This window comes from Schistocerca cancellata, chromosome 2 (genome assembly GCF_023864275.1).
Source record: "Schistocerca cancellata isolate TAMUIC-IGC-003103 chromosome 2, iqSchCanc2.1, whole genome shotgun sequence".
Lineage (NCBI taxonomy): Eukaryota > Metazoa > Arthropoda > Insecta > Orthoptera > Acrididae > Schistocerca > Schistocerca cancellata.
In genome coordinates, this window is record NC_064627.1 from 741529307 (window position 1) to 741545802 (window position 16496).

Sequence of the window (16496 nt, forward strand, 5' to 3'; positions counted from 1 at the left end):
TCGGCCCCCTAACCTCCGTAACATCCTTGTTAAACCCTACAATATTCCCAGACTACCTTCTCTACCCAGCGGTTCCTACCCCTGTAACCGACCTCGCTGCAAAACCTGCCCCATGCATCCCCCCACAACCACTTACTCCAGCCCCGCTACTGGTAAAACGTACACAATTCAAGGCAGGGCCAAATGTGAAACTACACATGTCATTTATCAACTGACATGCCTGCACTGCACAGCCTTTTACATCGGCATGACAACAACTAAACTGGCTGAGCGCATGAACGGACACAGACGAACTGTCCGCCTAGGAGATGCCCAATACCCAGTAGCGGAGCATGCCCTGCAGCATAATTCTAGGGACCTAGGAACGTGCTACACCGTATGTGCCATTTGGCTTCTCCCACCCAACACCAGTCCCTCTGAACTGCGGAGATGGGAACTTGCACTCCAACACATCCTTTCATCCCGCCATCCCCCTGGACTGAACCTACGTTAAACAACCTCAGTCCCATTTACTCTTCAGTCTTCTCCTCTTTCCCTTTCCTCTTAGCCATTCACGCATCTTTTCATCCTGCATAGTTGTGTTTATCTTTATACTATATACCTCTTTACTTCTGTATGCATCCTCTTTGGTTTGAAGCTGGCACAGTACTTACAGTAGAATATCTTTGGCTTCCCTCTGACAACCATGCCTCCATCCTTGCTACCCTCCCTATTTTCCTTTCCCTGTTGCTTCATAACCTGGGTTGTGAGTAACTGAATCTCCTTTCCCTTCTTCCCTTTCTTTCCCCTCTCTCCTCCCTGATGAAGGAACATTTGTTCCGAAAGCTAGGAACATAAATTTTCGGTTTTGTTTTGTGTGTATCTGTCGGCTGTACTGAGCTGAGGTAAGTACTGGCCAGCCCCTCTATCTCTTTTTTAGTATTTATTTATTATTTAGTTTGACATATTACTTATACAGTAGATGCCGAATCACATACAGTTTTATTTACATTCTTCAACTCCATGTGCAACAACAATAAACTGAAAAATTTGGGTCATTCCACTCTGTTTCTCTAACACCTGTATGCACTGTGCTTTATGAAAAAATACTCTACACGAAAATATGAGTCACAAGTCTTACATTTCCATGCAGTTTGTTTGCATTTCTTGACAGCTTGCTCTTGTCCAAATTCATTCTTCATTTTTTCGTAGCACACAGTACACCTACGTCTGGCTGCTCCCATGTACAAATTAGTTTGTTGAGTCACATATTCTAAAAGTTCATCAGTTACAAAATATTTAAAGAAATCATATGGTGTCTTGCCTTTGACAGTTAGTGCAACAGAAGCATTTACACCAGAACTGGAATGAATAAATTTAAAGTTTTTCATATTTTTATATGTAACTGGCCCCCAGACAATCTCATTAGAATTCATTCTAAGTTTGTCATCTTCATCTTCAGAACTTTCTGGTATTACACTTACTTCAATTGAACCTGAACCAACTGCAGTAGTTATAGCACTAACACGGTTAGAGATGCGTTGTTGCCTGGTTTTTACAGCTTTGAAGTCTGGTTGTGTGGACATAAAACTCTTCTTCCTACCTTCACTGATGTGATTTCATCATCAGAATTTCTGGTTTCACTTCTGGTCTCCTCTGGTAAAAATTCATCTGAGCTACCACCAAATAGAGACGCAGAATCTCCATCACTTACGTCCATAACTTCATCTAAAAGCTGCTGTACATGCCTTTGTTCATCTTCATAACTTCTATGTGACATAATATTCTGCCACAATATCACTTTGTTATGAAACAAACAGCACTGAATAAAGACTGTAGCAACAATGCAGGGAAGCAATAATGCAACTGTACACAAATAATGCTGTGGAATGAAAAACTGACAGGAGTACAAACCTACAATTATTAGCGACATAGCAAATGACACACCTGGTACCTTTACTCTGGGGCCATGTGAATCATATGTAACTCACACAAAAAAGTTTAAAAAAGGTACTAAAATGCAATATTTTCACTTTATTTGCACTTAACAAGTTAACTTGGAGCAATCTAAAGCAGGATATTGATAAAAAGTAAATGGCCCCAAAGGGTCACTAACCCAACTATACCATGGCAGTCAATGTGTTAAAAAATATTGATTTTTCAAAAATATGTTCATTTTGTAGCGCACATCTTTCTAAAGAGTCTGATATATGAAACATATATGTCAAGGAAATTTAAGACATGTTATTTGGTCTGTAGTTTAAAAATTTAGGTTTTCTGCAATACGAGTGCGGACATATCATTGAACATTGCAGCTGCCCATCTAGATGAAAAGCATACAGTATTCACCTGCATGCTGCATTTGAATCTGGTATTGGAGACATGTGGATATAGCTCAACATATTGCCATACATTTAAATTCAGACTGAAAAAAAAATGTGGAAAAAAAGTATTTCCATATTGAATACAAATTTAAATGTTAGATAAAAAAAATCTACTCACCAAGTAGCAGCAGGGGAAAACACACACACACACACACACACACACACACACACAAAAGAATTTAACTTTTACATGCTTTCAGTGCCAGTGGCTCCTTCAACTGGTGGAATAGTTGTAGGGGAAAGAAGAGGGGTGAAGGAAAAGGACTGGAGAGGTTTAGGGAAAGGGGTACAGTTTAGAAAACTGGGTAACTTTTCTAAACCACTCCAGGCCTTTTCCTTCACCCCTCTTCCTTCCCCTTCAACTCTTCCACCAGAAGAAGGAGCCACTGGCTCTAAAAGTTTGTGAAAGTTAAATCCTTTTGTGTGTGTTTTCCCTACCACCGCTTGGTGAGTAGATTTTATTTTTATCTGTCCATTTACATTATACTATCAATAATTGATTATTTTCATTGTTAAGTTTAGGTGTTAGGTTGTCTTTTACAAAAGTATTTATCTACAGCATAGCCTTTTATGGAAATGAAATGTCGGCAATAAACAGCATAGACAAGAAGAGAATAAACGCTTTTGAAATGTGGTGCTACAGAATAACGCTTAAGGTTAAATGAGTAGATCAAATGATTAACAAAGAACTGCTGAATTGAACTGGGAAGAAAAGGGGGTTATTGCACAACTTGACAAAAAGAAGGGATCAGTTGGTAGGAAAGATCCAGAGGCATAAAGTAATCATCAATTTAATTATTACAATCTAACACATACTTCACATAAAGTGGCTTAATAAAGTGTATGACCAATTTTTAAAGAAGTTTGGCTTTGAAGGTGTCTAAGGATGGCAACATATACATCTCACTGCTCTATTAGTATTCTGGTAACTTCCACACAAATGACTACAATTGCAGGCAGGGTACACTTGGCAAAATGGGTATGTTTAGTAAATAAAATTGTTTGTTTCACATTTGTTTAACTACTGTGAATGCAATGACAGATTTATCTGTGAGATCAATCACGAATTCATCAAATCCTGAACACTATGCTGCTGTTCTCAGTTAAAATCTCAAAGGCTTCTGATCATGATCGATATGCTGCACAGATCTCCCATCAACAAACTAGTATGACATACTGAACCTGGCCAACATGGCCAACACCCCAGAATAGCCTTCCATCTGTCATTGCAAAGATCACAGAATTGCATTTATTGTACGTCATACTGCAAAAACAGTACATATACAAGTTTTACATAATTCACTCTTATGCACCGATACCCTGGATATGTCGAATTATGCCAACAGGATGGCTTTTTAAGGGTAAATCTTGCACAATATCTGTCATGGGTTATGAGCAGACTTTTCAGTGAATAAAAAGATTATATTACATTTCTTACTACTACACTGTATTATACATCAAATATAATTAGAACTTCACCAGCTTTAGGTGGTGACATTGGTTTATTGCTGGAGTACTTAGTTTGTGAGTTATTTGCATCTCATTATAATGACAGGGTAAAATTAGCATTTTCTCCATTAACCATTCAAACCAAAGGAAATTTGGAAATTTGTGGTAAGTTCCTATGGGACCAAACTGCTGAGGAGAATTATACATCTACAGGGAGCTACTCTAATTTGTTACCATATACTACCATTATACATATTGATTTTCAAATTAATATGCACTTAAATGCATTTTTAATCATCATAATTGACATTCCCACTCATTATTCATATTGTATTGCTTTTATAAAACATCTAATATTGTCTTACAATACTGCTGTTAAGGCACGATAATGGACACTTTGTTTGTTATGACTGCTTAAGGTGATTTGAAGTTATAATTTTTTAAAGATAAAAGGTACATCTATATCTTCCATCATCTCCAGATAAGGTACTATTCCACACCTACAGTGTAGGTTTTTAAATGTGCTATCTCACATCATTTTTCTCTTTCGTGTAGTGCCATTGCCTATAATATGGCTTTTTCAGTACTCATGTGGTGGTTGTGTATTAATTTACAGCCTTTCAGTTTCAACAATGTCTGCTTCCTCTCACCACATATTGCCTTGCAATGTTGTCACTAAAAGAAAGCCTCTCGCAGTAACCATCAATTATCTGCTGTGGCTTACTTTGTCGTTAGTACATCCCGCCAGCTGTGCATACTCAGGTGTTGTCTGCTCTTGCGTGATGGCTCCATTACACTACCTTCCTGTGACTATATCTGCCTGTTTCCAGACCCACACTACACCACGCTGTCTCTCAAATGTGAGTGTGTTAGCTGTGACTTTTTGCATTCTCACATTGCTTTTGGACTATTGGACTGCACCAAAATTTTGTATAGTGTTTTATCATTTCTAACAACTTTTATGGTTTGTTACCTCATTTCTGACACAGACATTTATTTTTGGGAATAGATCCTCTAGTGATCTGTTTTGCCAGTTATATATATGCATCTGTAAAACACATGATGGATCGCCATATAATCACAAAACCAGGACTGCCAGTGCATGCGAAGTCACATAGCTTAACAGCAGAGAAATTGAAAGCTGCTAAAAAAGCTCTGCATTAATGATAGAACAAGGGAAGAGTTGCCCAGCAAGCAGTAACCGGGCTTCACCACTACATGTGGTACCTAAAGACAACAACACAATATTGAGATTATTGATAAATGAATGTGAGAACAGTACCAAATCACTACCCAGAGCCCCATATTGAAGATTTTTGCAGTGAACCCATGTAGTACAATAATACGTTACACACTCAATCTGGTCAGAGCTCATTATCAAATCCTAGTTGCAGCTGAAGGCATTGCTAAATCTACACATATGCCAATTGGCATATATTACACAACAAATACTTTTCAGAGGTACATGGACAAAATAATACAAAGTTTAGGTTTTTGCTATTTCCATATCAAAGACATTCTGGTGATGTCAATGAGAGAAGAGAAACATCTCAAACATTTACAACTTATAATCAAACTGAAAGAACATGGACTAGAAATCAATTGTTTTTGGGGCTCTGAAGTTAGATTCCAGAGGCGTGGCATAAAACTGCACGGCACCAGACCACTAAATGAGCTAGTGGAATTCATTCAACTATTTCCACAATCCAGTACGGGAATTATGAGGATCTTTTGGTGAATTGATTCCTAATTATGTTTTGTGCAAAACTATAAAAAAAGTGCACTGATTCACAACTTATTGAAGGGTTCACCAAGACCGGAGGCTGCACTACACACATGATAACAGCTTTTAATGAAGTGAAAAGGTCTATATTGGGAGCTGCATTTTTGGTATACCCACAACTGCTGCCGCTAGTTACTATAAGGAATGCATCTGTGATTACCAAGAAAGCCATGTTGCATCAATGTATACACCACTACTGGGAACCACCAGTTTTGCTTAGCCATAAATTAGCCAAAGAGGAGAAAAGGTGGTGCATGTATGATCACAAACTTGATGCCCTATTCCATTATGAATTGAAGCTTTGGCTGCTTTCTTGTTTCAGTCACGTCTGTTCCAAATTACACTTGTGTGTCAGTACCATTAATAAGTGACCTGGAAGGATGCATATTTTGCTGTGTAATGCAACTGACTCTCTTAGCTCAATGGTGTACTAAATCTAATTACTTATTGGCCCTTCTCGGGAGGAAATTTGAATTAAGAAAACTGTTAAGCTACAAAGAGAGAGAATGGCTGGCTAGTACTGACCTTCAGGAGGTAAAATTGCAAATACTATTAGTAGAAAATGCTATTCGTAGCTCTGGGAATTTATATTTTCCTTCATCAAAGTGGAAAGAGGGATTGACAGGGAAAGATCAGAATGGAGGGGCAGGTCACTCAGACTCCATGCTGAGAGGAACCCCTCTATTGCAAAGAATGAGGGGTGTTGTGTGGCCAGCTATTCCACCTCCTTGTAATTTTACAATCCTCAATTATATTTTCCACACAGGGGCTTCCCTTTACTTCTTGTTATCCATCAGCATCGACAGTAAAGTCACCACAATGCAATAAAATAGAACAGACCTGGAATCTTGTCAGGAATTCCTGTGAAACATGTAGGATCCATAATTGTCTTGCACCCTGGAAGATTGAGCATTTCACGAAATTCCTTAATTGTGAAGGCCACCTGCATAGGACCACGCCTGCCAATGACACGAACGTGACGCACTCTACTTGTTGACAATGCAGAAAGAGCATGTTCAGTGATATCTGTCAGCTGAAAGGTAGCAAAATAAAGTAAACAAATAATTAAACCATAGCATATTCATTTGGAGATGATATCTTTTTATATATAAGTGCCATTACATACACAAGGCTGATGTACTGTGACACCAGGTGTCTCAAGTGCTTGGCATTTAGTGTGACCAGTTTTGCTCCCAAATGGTTCTAATACTTCCAGCATTTGTGATGTAATAGAATACAGGAAGCTGTCAGGCTGCTACTCTTACCACCTTAGCGAATACAGGTGAGAAGGGAAAATAATTAGATTTAATGCATGTAAAGGCAACTGATTTAAATTTATATACTTAATTTGTATATTATTAGAACTTTTACTGCATGAATGTTTGTTTTCTTTGCTTCATGTTGACATCAAGGGCAACACACACACACACACACACACACACACACACACTATTCTATGATCCCTTTACTTGGTGTGTAGTTGCCTTGTCTCATACAATTAATTAGTGTTACATTCATGATTTACTACATCATATTAAATACCATGATTATCTGCATAAGATAAAATACAGAAGGTACAAGATTTTAATAAAAAAGAAGCTAAGCTGAATTGGTAATAGCCCTAAATACATATTTTCGCCTTAGTCAGTGGGTAGATAATGTTAAGAATATATCAACAATCTTTTTATTCATCAGTATGTATCATCTTTACCACCACCATTATGAAAAACAATATTTCTTTCACTCCCCTACCTTTACCCCTGACCTTTCCATAACATTATTCTTGAAATTTCATGCACACTATCTTTAATTTTCCAGCAATTTTTTCTTCTACAGTAGCATGTCAAATAAGGAAACAAAATAAATAAAACATTGATACATTGTTTTTTCTTTTCATTCATTCCCTCACTCACTGAGTTCTCATCAGAAAGGAGAGCATCCACAGGTCTGGAGTGAGTCACGGTATAAATAACAAATTAACATAAGACATCCCGTGCTGCATTAACAATAAACTATCACTACAATGTTTAATACTTTTTAAACTTACACCTGCTAAATTTTGCATAGCAAATTAGATATAAAACTGCTACTCTGAATAAAGCTGCTTCTACAGTTTTATTAAATAGCCACTGTTTATCTCCTGTTAGTAGCTTAATATTTGCTTGAGTACACTGGTGCTTTTAAAATAGTTACATCATCTGTAAATACAGAATTCTGTTTAAAATACACCATTACTTGAAACTTCCTGGCAGATTAAAACTGTGTGCCCGACCGAGACTCGAACTCGGGACCTTTGCCTTTTGCGGACAAGTGCTCTACCATCTGAGCTACCGAAGCACGACTCACGCCCGGTACTCACAGCTTTACTTCTGCCAGTATCTCATCTCTTACCTTCCAAACTTTACAGAAGCTCTCCTGCGAACCTTGCAGAACTAGCACTCCTGAAAGAAAGGATACTGCGGAGACATGGCTTAGCCACAGCCTGGGGGATGTTTCCAGAATGAGATTTTCACTCTGCAGCGGAGTGTGCGCTGATATGAAACTTCCTGGCAGATTACTGGCAGAAGTAAAGCTGTGAGTACCAGGCATGAGTCGTGCTTCGGTAGCTCAGATGGTAGAGCACTTGCCCGCGAAAGGCAAAGGTCCCGAGTTTGAGTCTCGGTCGGGCACACAGTTTTAATCTGCCAGGAAGTTTCATATCAGCGCACACTTCGCTGCAGAGTGAAAATCTCATTCTGGATACACCATTACTTGTTACGAGCTCTACAATGAACACTTTGACTTGCTATGAAGCTAACAGAAATTTTCAATTCTTAAATAGAGATCATCAGATAATTTGTAGGAGTGGATAATGAGGTACATTTTTAATTTTCTTTTGAACTGACAAGTATTTACAACTCCCCCCCCTCCTGCCTTTCATGTTAAACAGGAGCTTGTTGAAATTTTGAACCAGAGGACATAACTCCACTTTGAACCCTAGATAAGAAAGCAAAGTCTGCATGAAAACCTTTTCTGTAACTAGTTTAGGAGTAAAGGAGGCCACTCAACTGAAAACCAGAAGTGTACAGTTGTCTACAGACATACCCAAAAAGAATGAAAACTTTGCTAGCTTTCAGAAGAAAGAGAGAGAGAGGGAGAGAGTGCTTTAGCTTGTCAAAGGGTTTCTTCTGAAAGCTAGAAAAAGTTTTCATTCTCTTTTATGTGTCTGTCAACAACTGTATGCTCCTGCTTTTCAGTGAGTGGTCTTCTTTATTCCTAAATTATTTACATTCTGCCAGAACTTTTCTTACTATATGTAAATCATTTTTGTGTCTTGTATTGTGATTGTGCATATCAAAGTTCAGTTGAATTTGATTTTTTGTTATCAGCAGCTACAAAAATTATGGAGTAAATGTACTGGGACATGAGTGTAAAGAATTTCAAGATCTTTAAAGAGACCTTTGCATAACATGTTGTTTTCTGATTTACACAATATTCTTTCAGACTATATTGGTTGAACATATATTGTACCTAATTTACTTTGGACTCTTCCCCAGAAGGTAATTTCATAAGACAACAAGGACTGAAAATATACAGAAAAAGTCAAGATTCTTGTCTGTAAGTCAACACAATAATTCTAAGAGCCAAACATGCTGAACTGATCTCATTTTAATTTGTTCTTCATTAGTATTCGAAGGAATTTTATAGTGTGTTCCATTTAATTTAGGGCTGTTAATGCCTACTTCCTGTCCTAGCAGGTCTTTCTTGCTTGTCTGTAAGTACATAATGTGACTCCTTAAGAAACTGGGATTTAATTAGCTGTGAACTAGTTGTAGGACCGTTCAGATGTAATGTGAACAATGTTAGGTAATGCTGAATTTGGACTCTTGATTGATACGCTACTGTCATTAGAAAATATTACAGTTTCAGAGCTACTCTTTAAAATCACAGGAAGGTAATTTGTATACACAGAGCAGACACAATAGTGATACCTGTTGAACTCCACACATTATGTTTCCCCATTCTGAAGTTAGCTTCAAGTATGTTCCAGTCTATCAGCATGGTTCCAGTCTATCAGCATGACTTTGCTTTTGGTTATCAAGCTCCATCTCTAACTCAAAGGTCTGACATGGTAGCAGAATATAACAAGAGGATAATTTTTCTTGTTTATCTCTGTCAGGGCTTCATTTGCTAGGACTTGAGCAGCTTTCCCTGAGGAGAACCCTTTATGAACTGACAGGCACAAAAATAAGTTTTGTTCAGAAAAATGAGTCAGTATTCTCAAAAACCTTTGAAATGAGTGGAAGGAGTAAAATGGGTCTGTAATTAGGGGTGATTTTCTGATCTCCAATTTTACTGATGGATATTACTACAGAATATTTAAGTCTCTCTGGAAATGTGGCCTGCATCATTGCCTAATAAGAAAAATAGCTACAGGGTAGTCCTATAAAGTTAGAGGAGATGTCAATCCCAATTTTTTGCAAAAATGCAAGCCAAGTTTTAAATGCATCACAGAGATGCTGCTTCATAATTGCTGCACTGAAATTTGAATCCCATACTCTTGTAATAAACTAATGAATAAAAAACACAGTATTCAAGCAATGCAGCTGGTGGCAAGCTGAAAAGTTAACAGAAACATCAGGTAGAACATAAATTTAGAAAAAAAGGTTTTATGGGAAACAAAACAGTACTGTTATCCTTTTCTGTTGGACTAATGAAAATAACTGCTTCACATTTACTACTGTATTAAAAATATTCAATTATTTGTTACGGTTGAATGCCCCTGTATTTTTTGCCAATGAAAATAGGGAAAAATTGTTCATTATTCATAGTCTCTAAGCATTTAGGAAGGAGTACTGTAAAACATAACTTCATCTTAAACTAATACAGGTAAATCATCTAACCATTAGCCTGAAATGTGGCATCTAGAAGAGAAAGGAAAAAGTGGTGGTGGCGGGCAAGGGGGAGGGCGGGGGGGCGGAAGAGGAGGGAGGGAGGACCTACAAAATTTTTCAAGATGTAATGAGAAACTTAATCAAGACTCCGAGTCTAGAGAGATAGCAGAGGATAGGACAAAACAAGAATCACAGTATTATACACCCTGTAGTGTTCTTTCCATGGGTTCCATCTTTCCCTTATGTGTACCTGTAGCAGCAATTTGAAAAAAATTAGGCCATTCTGAACAAAATACAATGCGGCATTAACTTTTGTTATCCCAGAAAACAATTCTGTAACATAGTAACAAAATGACTTAGCCCTCCCATCCCTATTGCTTCTACACTATACAAGCCACCTTATGGCGTGCAGCTGACCGTAGTTCAGGTATAATTTCTCCTTTCTGTTCCATTTGTTCATTTGTGAATGAAGCATTCAGAGAACCATTATCAGTAAGGTTACACATGAGTTTAAATGTGATTATTCCACGAGCTGTACATGGGAGGACATTATATGTTATCTGGGTCTTCTTGGCTTCTATCTCTCACGGTTTTAAACGTAATCACGGTTTTAAACGTAAGTGTATTTGTGATGCATCATATCTTGTCTTGCTTGTACTGTTTCTACTGTTGTTTGATGAGCAACTGTGGGGTGCTCTCACACTATTACTAAGTGAATCCCTGGCAAAACAAACACTTTTCTTTTCATCTTTTCTATCTCCTCTATTGAATTTGCCTGTTAAGGAATAAACTGACAAGAAATACTTAAAAAATCATTGAAGGGGGTTACCTAAGCTACTTCTTCTGTGAATGAATTATGTTTCCTTAGAAGTCTTCCAACTGACTCTCAGTGTGGCATTCATTTTTGCTACAAGTAGTTTTATGTGGTCATTCCACTTTAGATCACTCCAGAGGCACACTAATATTTTGTAGTTGTTACTGTTTCCAGTGACTGAACATCAATAGTGTAAATGAAAAATCTTTCCACCCATTTTGTATAGTACATTACACAGACATGGGAGCTTCCAAACCAAGATCCTCAAATCTCAATGACATACAATAACCAACAGCAATAACAACAACAACAATAACAACAGAGAGTATGCAACCATCTTGACTGCAGAATCAGCGGGGGACAACTCTTGCTGCTGACTGTTAAGAAATTAAGCTCAAGTACTTTTGCAATAAGTACACACATTGATGTTTAGTTTTTAACAAAGGCAGCAGCTAACTTCACTTATTTCACCCTATAATACCATATGCTCTCATTTTTGTGGGTAACTCTACTTATTAACAAATGATCTTCATTTTACAAAACCCACTAATTGGAATTATAGGCAGAGTAAGTCAATGACTCTCTTGCTGCAAACTGTTTGCACAGTTGGTAATACTTAGTGGTGCTTTTCAGTACCTATCCTCTCTTATGTGTTTCATAACTACAGGCCTTAATCTCTACGAAAACAACTCTAAAAGTCATTCATCACGGTCCAGATGCAGGAACATTTTCAGGAAACAACTGTTGTTGGTGCAGATAGGTGCCACATATGGTAGCACCAAAATCTTAAATTCACTTGCCACAGAGCTCAAAAGCCTCAGAAATTGCACTACCTTTGCAAATCTAAATTAAAACTGTTTTTGTTGTATCATTCTTTTTGTTCAGTTGATAATTTTGTAAATGTAAATTTACCAGATAATTTATCATCATAAGCGGCTCACGTTTCTTAAGTGTGATCAAACACTCTGCATACATATGATCATTATTATTTATGTCATTAGGCTATCTACTTCTAACAATTGTAATTTTATGTGGATGGATTATTATGAATTAATTGTATTATTACTGTGTAAACATTTTTATTTTACAACTGTACTTATTGTTGGGCTTATAAGGTTACTTTACAGAGCTTCTGTAAAGTTTGGAATGTAGGAGACGAGGTACTGGAAGTAGTAAAGCTGTGAGATCAGGGCGTGAGTCGTGCTTGGGTAGCTCATTTGGCAGAGCACTTGCCCGTGAAAGGCAAAGATCCCGAGTTTGAGTCTCGGTCTGGCACACAGTTTTAATCTGCCAGGAAGTTTCACTAACATGAATTCTTTACAGGCAAATGGAAAAACAGGTAGAAGCCGACCTCGGGGAAGATCAGTTTGGGTTCCGTAGAAATGGTGGAACACTTGAGGGAATACTGACCCTATGACATATCTTAGAAAATAGATTAAGGAAAGGCAAACCTACATTTCTAGCATTTGAAGGCTTAAAGAAAGCTTTTGACAATATTGACTGGAATACTCTCTTTCAAACTCTGAAGGTGGCAGAGGTCAAATACATGGAGCAAAAGGTTATTTACATTGTACAGAAACCACATGGCAGTTATAAGAGTCAAAGGGCATGAAAGGAAAGGAGTGAGACAGGGTTGTAGCATATCCCCGATGTTATTCAATAAGTATATTGAGCAAGCAGTAAAGGAAACAAAAGAAAAATTTGGATTAGGAATTAAAATCCATGCAGAAGAAATAAAAACTTTGAGGTTCGCCGATGACATTGTAATTCTGTCAGAGACAGCAAAGGACCTGGAAGAGCAGTTGAACGGATTGGACAGTGTCTTGAAAGGAGGATATAAGATGAACATCAACAAAAGCAAAATGAGGATAATGGAATGTAGTTGAATTAAATCGGGTGATGCTGCGGGAATTAGATTAGGAAATGAGGTGCTTAAAGTAGTAAATGAGTTTTGCTATTTGGGGAGCAAAATAACTGATGATGGTCGAAGTAGAGAGGATATAAAATGTAGACCGGAAAAGGCAAGGAAAGCGTTTCTGAAGAAGATAAATTTGTTAACATCGAGGATAGATTTAAGTGTCAGGAAGTCGTTTCTGAAAGTATTTGTATGGAGTGTAGCCATGTATGGAAGTGAAACATGGCCAATAAATAGTTTAGACAAGAAGAGAATAGAAGCTTTCAAAATGTGGTGCTACAGAAGAATGCTGAAGATTAGATGGGTAGATCACATAACTAATGAGGAGGTACTGAATAGAATTGGAGAGAAGAGAAATTTGTGGCACAACTTGACTAGAAGAAGGGATCGGTTGGTAGGGCATATTCAGAGGCATCAAGGGATCACCAATTTAGTACTGGAGGGCAGCATGGAGGGTAAAAAATTGTAGAGGGAGACCAAGAGATGAATACACCAAACAGATTCAGAAGGATGTAGGTTGCAGTACGCACTGGGAGATGAAGAAGCTTTCACAGGATAGAGTAGCATGGAGAGCTGCATCAAACCAGTCTCTGGACTGAAGACCACAAGAACACAACAAATATATTACATCGTGTGTAGTGTCACAAGATAGAGTGAGGCTGGAAAGCTACTACATTTGATCATTTTGAACACTAAGAGAGAAAAAAACGTTCCTACCAAGGAACTAAGGAAGACCATGTGTACGTAGAAAGTGGGACCAAAAATGCAAATAATAATTTGGAAAACTACGTCCAGGAATTGTTAATTAAGTTTCTGGGATCATTTGTTGCTGTCTTAATTTTTTAAAATGTTTCTCATGAATAGGTTCAATGTGGTTTTGCCTTTATTTTATTGACTGTCCCATTTATAAAGCTTTTAGTTTATACTAATGCTTATTTTCTCAAAATTAAAAAGATTCTCCAATGACCAGTTTTCACAAGTATAAAATGTTTGTCTGTCATAGATGTAAGTTGTCTTTTGAAGATGAACTTGACTGTATCTACTATAATTCTCTTTAAGTAATATAAATTTGATTCTCTTACCTTTAATTTGTCTACAGGTGTCAACAAAATCCTAGCCACATCAAGAGCAACATTCCCTTGCCCAACAACAACAGCTACCTCAGTATCAAGATTGACTGAGAGATCTTTGCACGATGGTAGCCCATTGTACCAACCAACAAATTCCCGAGCTGATAGCACATTTGATAAATTTTCACCAGGTATATCAAGCTTTCTGTCAGCATCTGCTCCATATGCCTGTCAAAGAGACAAAAAATTACTAATGTTTATAAAAATTCTATGAGATATAAATGTCATAACAAAGTGTAATGCAGTGTGTGACTCATGATCTGCGTTATGGGCAATGATGTCAGAAGTAAAATAATTAATGTTTCCAGTTTATCTTATAGCAGCTACATTTCACACAGGTTTGGCGTTAATATCAATGAAAATGTCTAACGTGGTTCCACAAAATTAATGAGATGTGTCACTATTCAGTTCATATATTTCTGATGTATATAAAAAAACAATGTAGCTTCTTACTTTAGATATCCTATTAGAAGTTGAGTACATAATCTAATCAGAATGAACAAGAATTTTAGTGGCACTTGAATATGTTTACCAAAAGTCTGATAATGTTAAACTCGCAAGCATTGTTGCAAGTACTGACAAAAGCAGTTGTCGGAGAGGACATACACTCCTGGAAATGGAAAAAAGAACACATTGACACATTGACACAGACCCACCATACTTGCTCTGGACACTGCGAGAGGGCTGTACAAGCAATGATCACACGCACGGCACAGCGGACACACCAGGAACCGCGGTGTTGGCCGTCGAATGGCGCTAGCTGCGCAGCATTTGTGCACCGCCGCCGTCAGTGTCAGCCAGTTTGCCGTGGCATACGGAGCTCCATCGTAGTCTTTAACACTGGTAGCAAGCCGCGACAGCGTGGACGTGAACCGTATGTGCAGTTGACGGACTTTGAGCGAGGGCGTATAGTGGGCATGCGGGAGGCCGGGTGGACGTACCGCCGAATTGCTCAACACGTGGGGCGTGAGGTCTCCACAGTACATCGATGTTGTCGCCAGTGGTCGGCGGAAGGTGCACGTGCCCGTCGACCTGGGACCGGACGGCAGCGACGCACAGATGCACGCCAAGACCGTAGGATCCTACGCAGTGCCGTAGGGGACCGCACCGCCACTTCCCAGCAAATTAGGGACACTGTTGCTCCTGGGGTACGGGCGAGGACCATTCGCAACCGTCTCCATGAAGCTGGGCTACGGTCCCGCACACCGTTAGGCCGTCTTCCGCTCACGCCCCAACATCATGCAGCCCGCCTCCAGTGGTGTCGCGACAGGCATGAATGGAGGGACGAATGGAGACGTGTCATCTTCAGCGATGAGAGTCGCTTCTGCCTTGGTGCCAATGATGGTCGTATGCGTGTTTGGCGCCGTGCAGGTGAGCACCACAATCAGGATTGCATACGACCGAGGCACACAGGGCCAACACCCGGCATCATGGTGTGGGGAGTGATCTCCTACACTGGCCGTACACCACTGGTGATCGTCGAGGGGACACTGAATAGTGCACGGTACATCCAAACCGTCATCGAACCCATCGTTCTACCATTCCTAGACCGGCAAGGGAACTTGCTGTTCCAACAGGACAATGCACGTCCGCATGTATCCCGTGCCACACAACATGCTCTAGAAGGTGTAAGTCAACTACCCTGGGCAGCAAGATCTCCGGATCTGTCCCCCATTGAGCATGTTTGGGACTGGATGAAGCGTCGTCTCACGCGGTCTGCACGTCCAGCACGAACGCTGGTCCAACTGAGGCGCCAGGTGGAAATGGCATGGCAAGCCGTTCCACAGGACTACATCCAGCATCTCTACGATCGTCTCCATGGGAGAATAGCAGCCTGCATTGCTGCGAAAGGTGGATATACACTGTACTAGTGCCGACATTGTGCATGCTCTGTTGCCTGTGTCTATGTGCCTGTGGTTCTGTCAGTGTGATCATGTGATGTATCTGACCCCAGGAATGTGTCAATAAAGTTTCCCCTTCCTGGGACGATGAATTCACGGTGTTCTTATTTCAATTTCCAGGAGTGTATAATAAAATGTGAATATATGAGACTGAAGGCCATAAATTCATTTTCATTACATTATTTTATTGATATATAGTTGGATTTGCAGATTCCCTTGTTTACAGTCTGAAAACTTGTTTTGAAACAAATTTGAGTCAATACGAGT

General features: G+C 39.0%; 1 protein-coding gene across 1 annotated transcript in view; it reads right to left on the reverse strand.

Moving 5' to 3' along the window:
* The window catches only part of LOC126162542 (NADPH:adrenodoxin oxidoreductase, mitochondrial), a 65229-nt gene that overhangs the window by 35575 nt on the left and 13158 nt on the right, over window positions 1-16496 (reverse strand). The window contains exons 4-5 of the mRNA XM_049919122.1: window positions 14281-14496; window positions 6436-6628 (exon numbers count right to left, since the gene is read on the reverse strand). Coding sequence (XP_049775079.1) covers window positions 6436-6628; window positions 14281-14496 — 409 coding nt within the window. The remainder of the gene's footprint in view (window positions 1-6435; window positions 6629-14280; window positions 14497-16496) is intronic.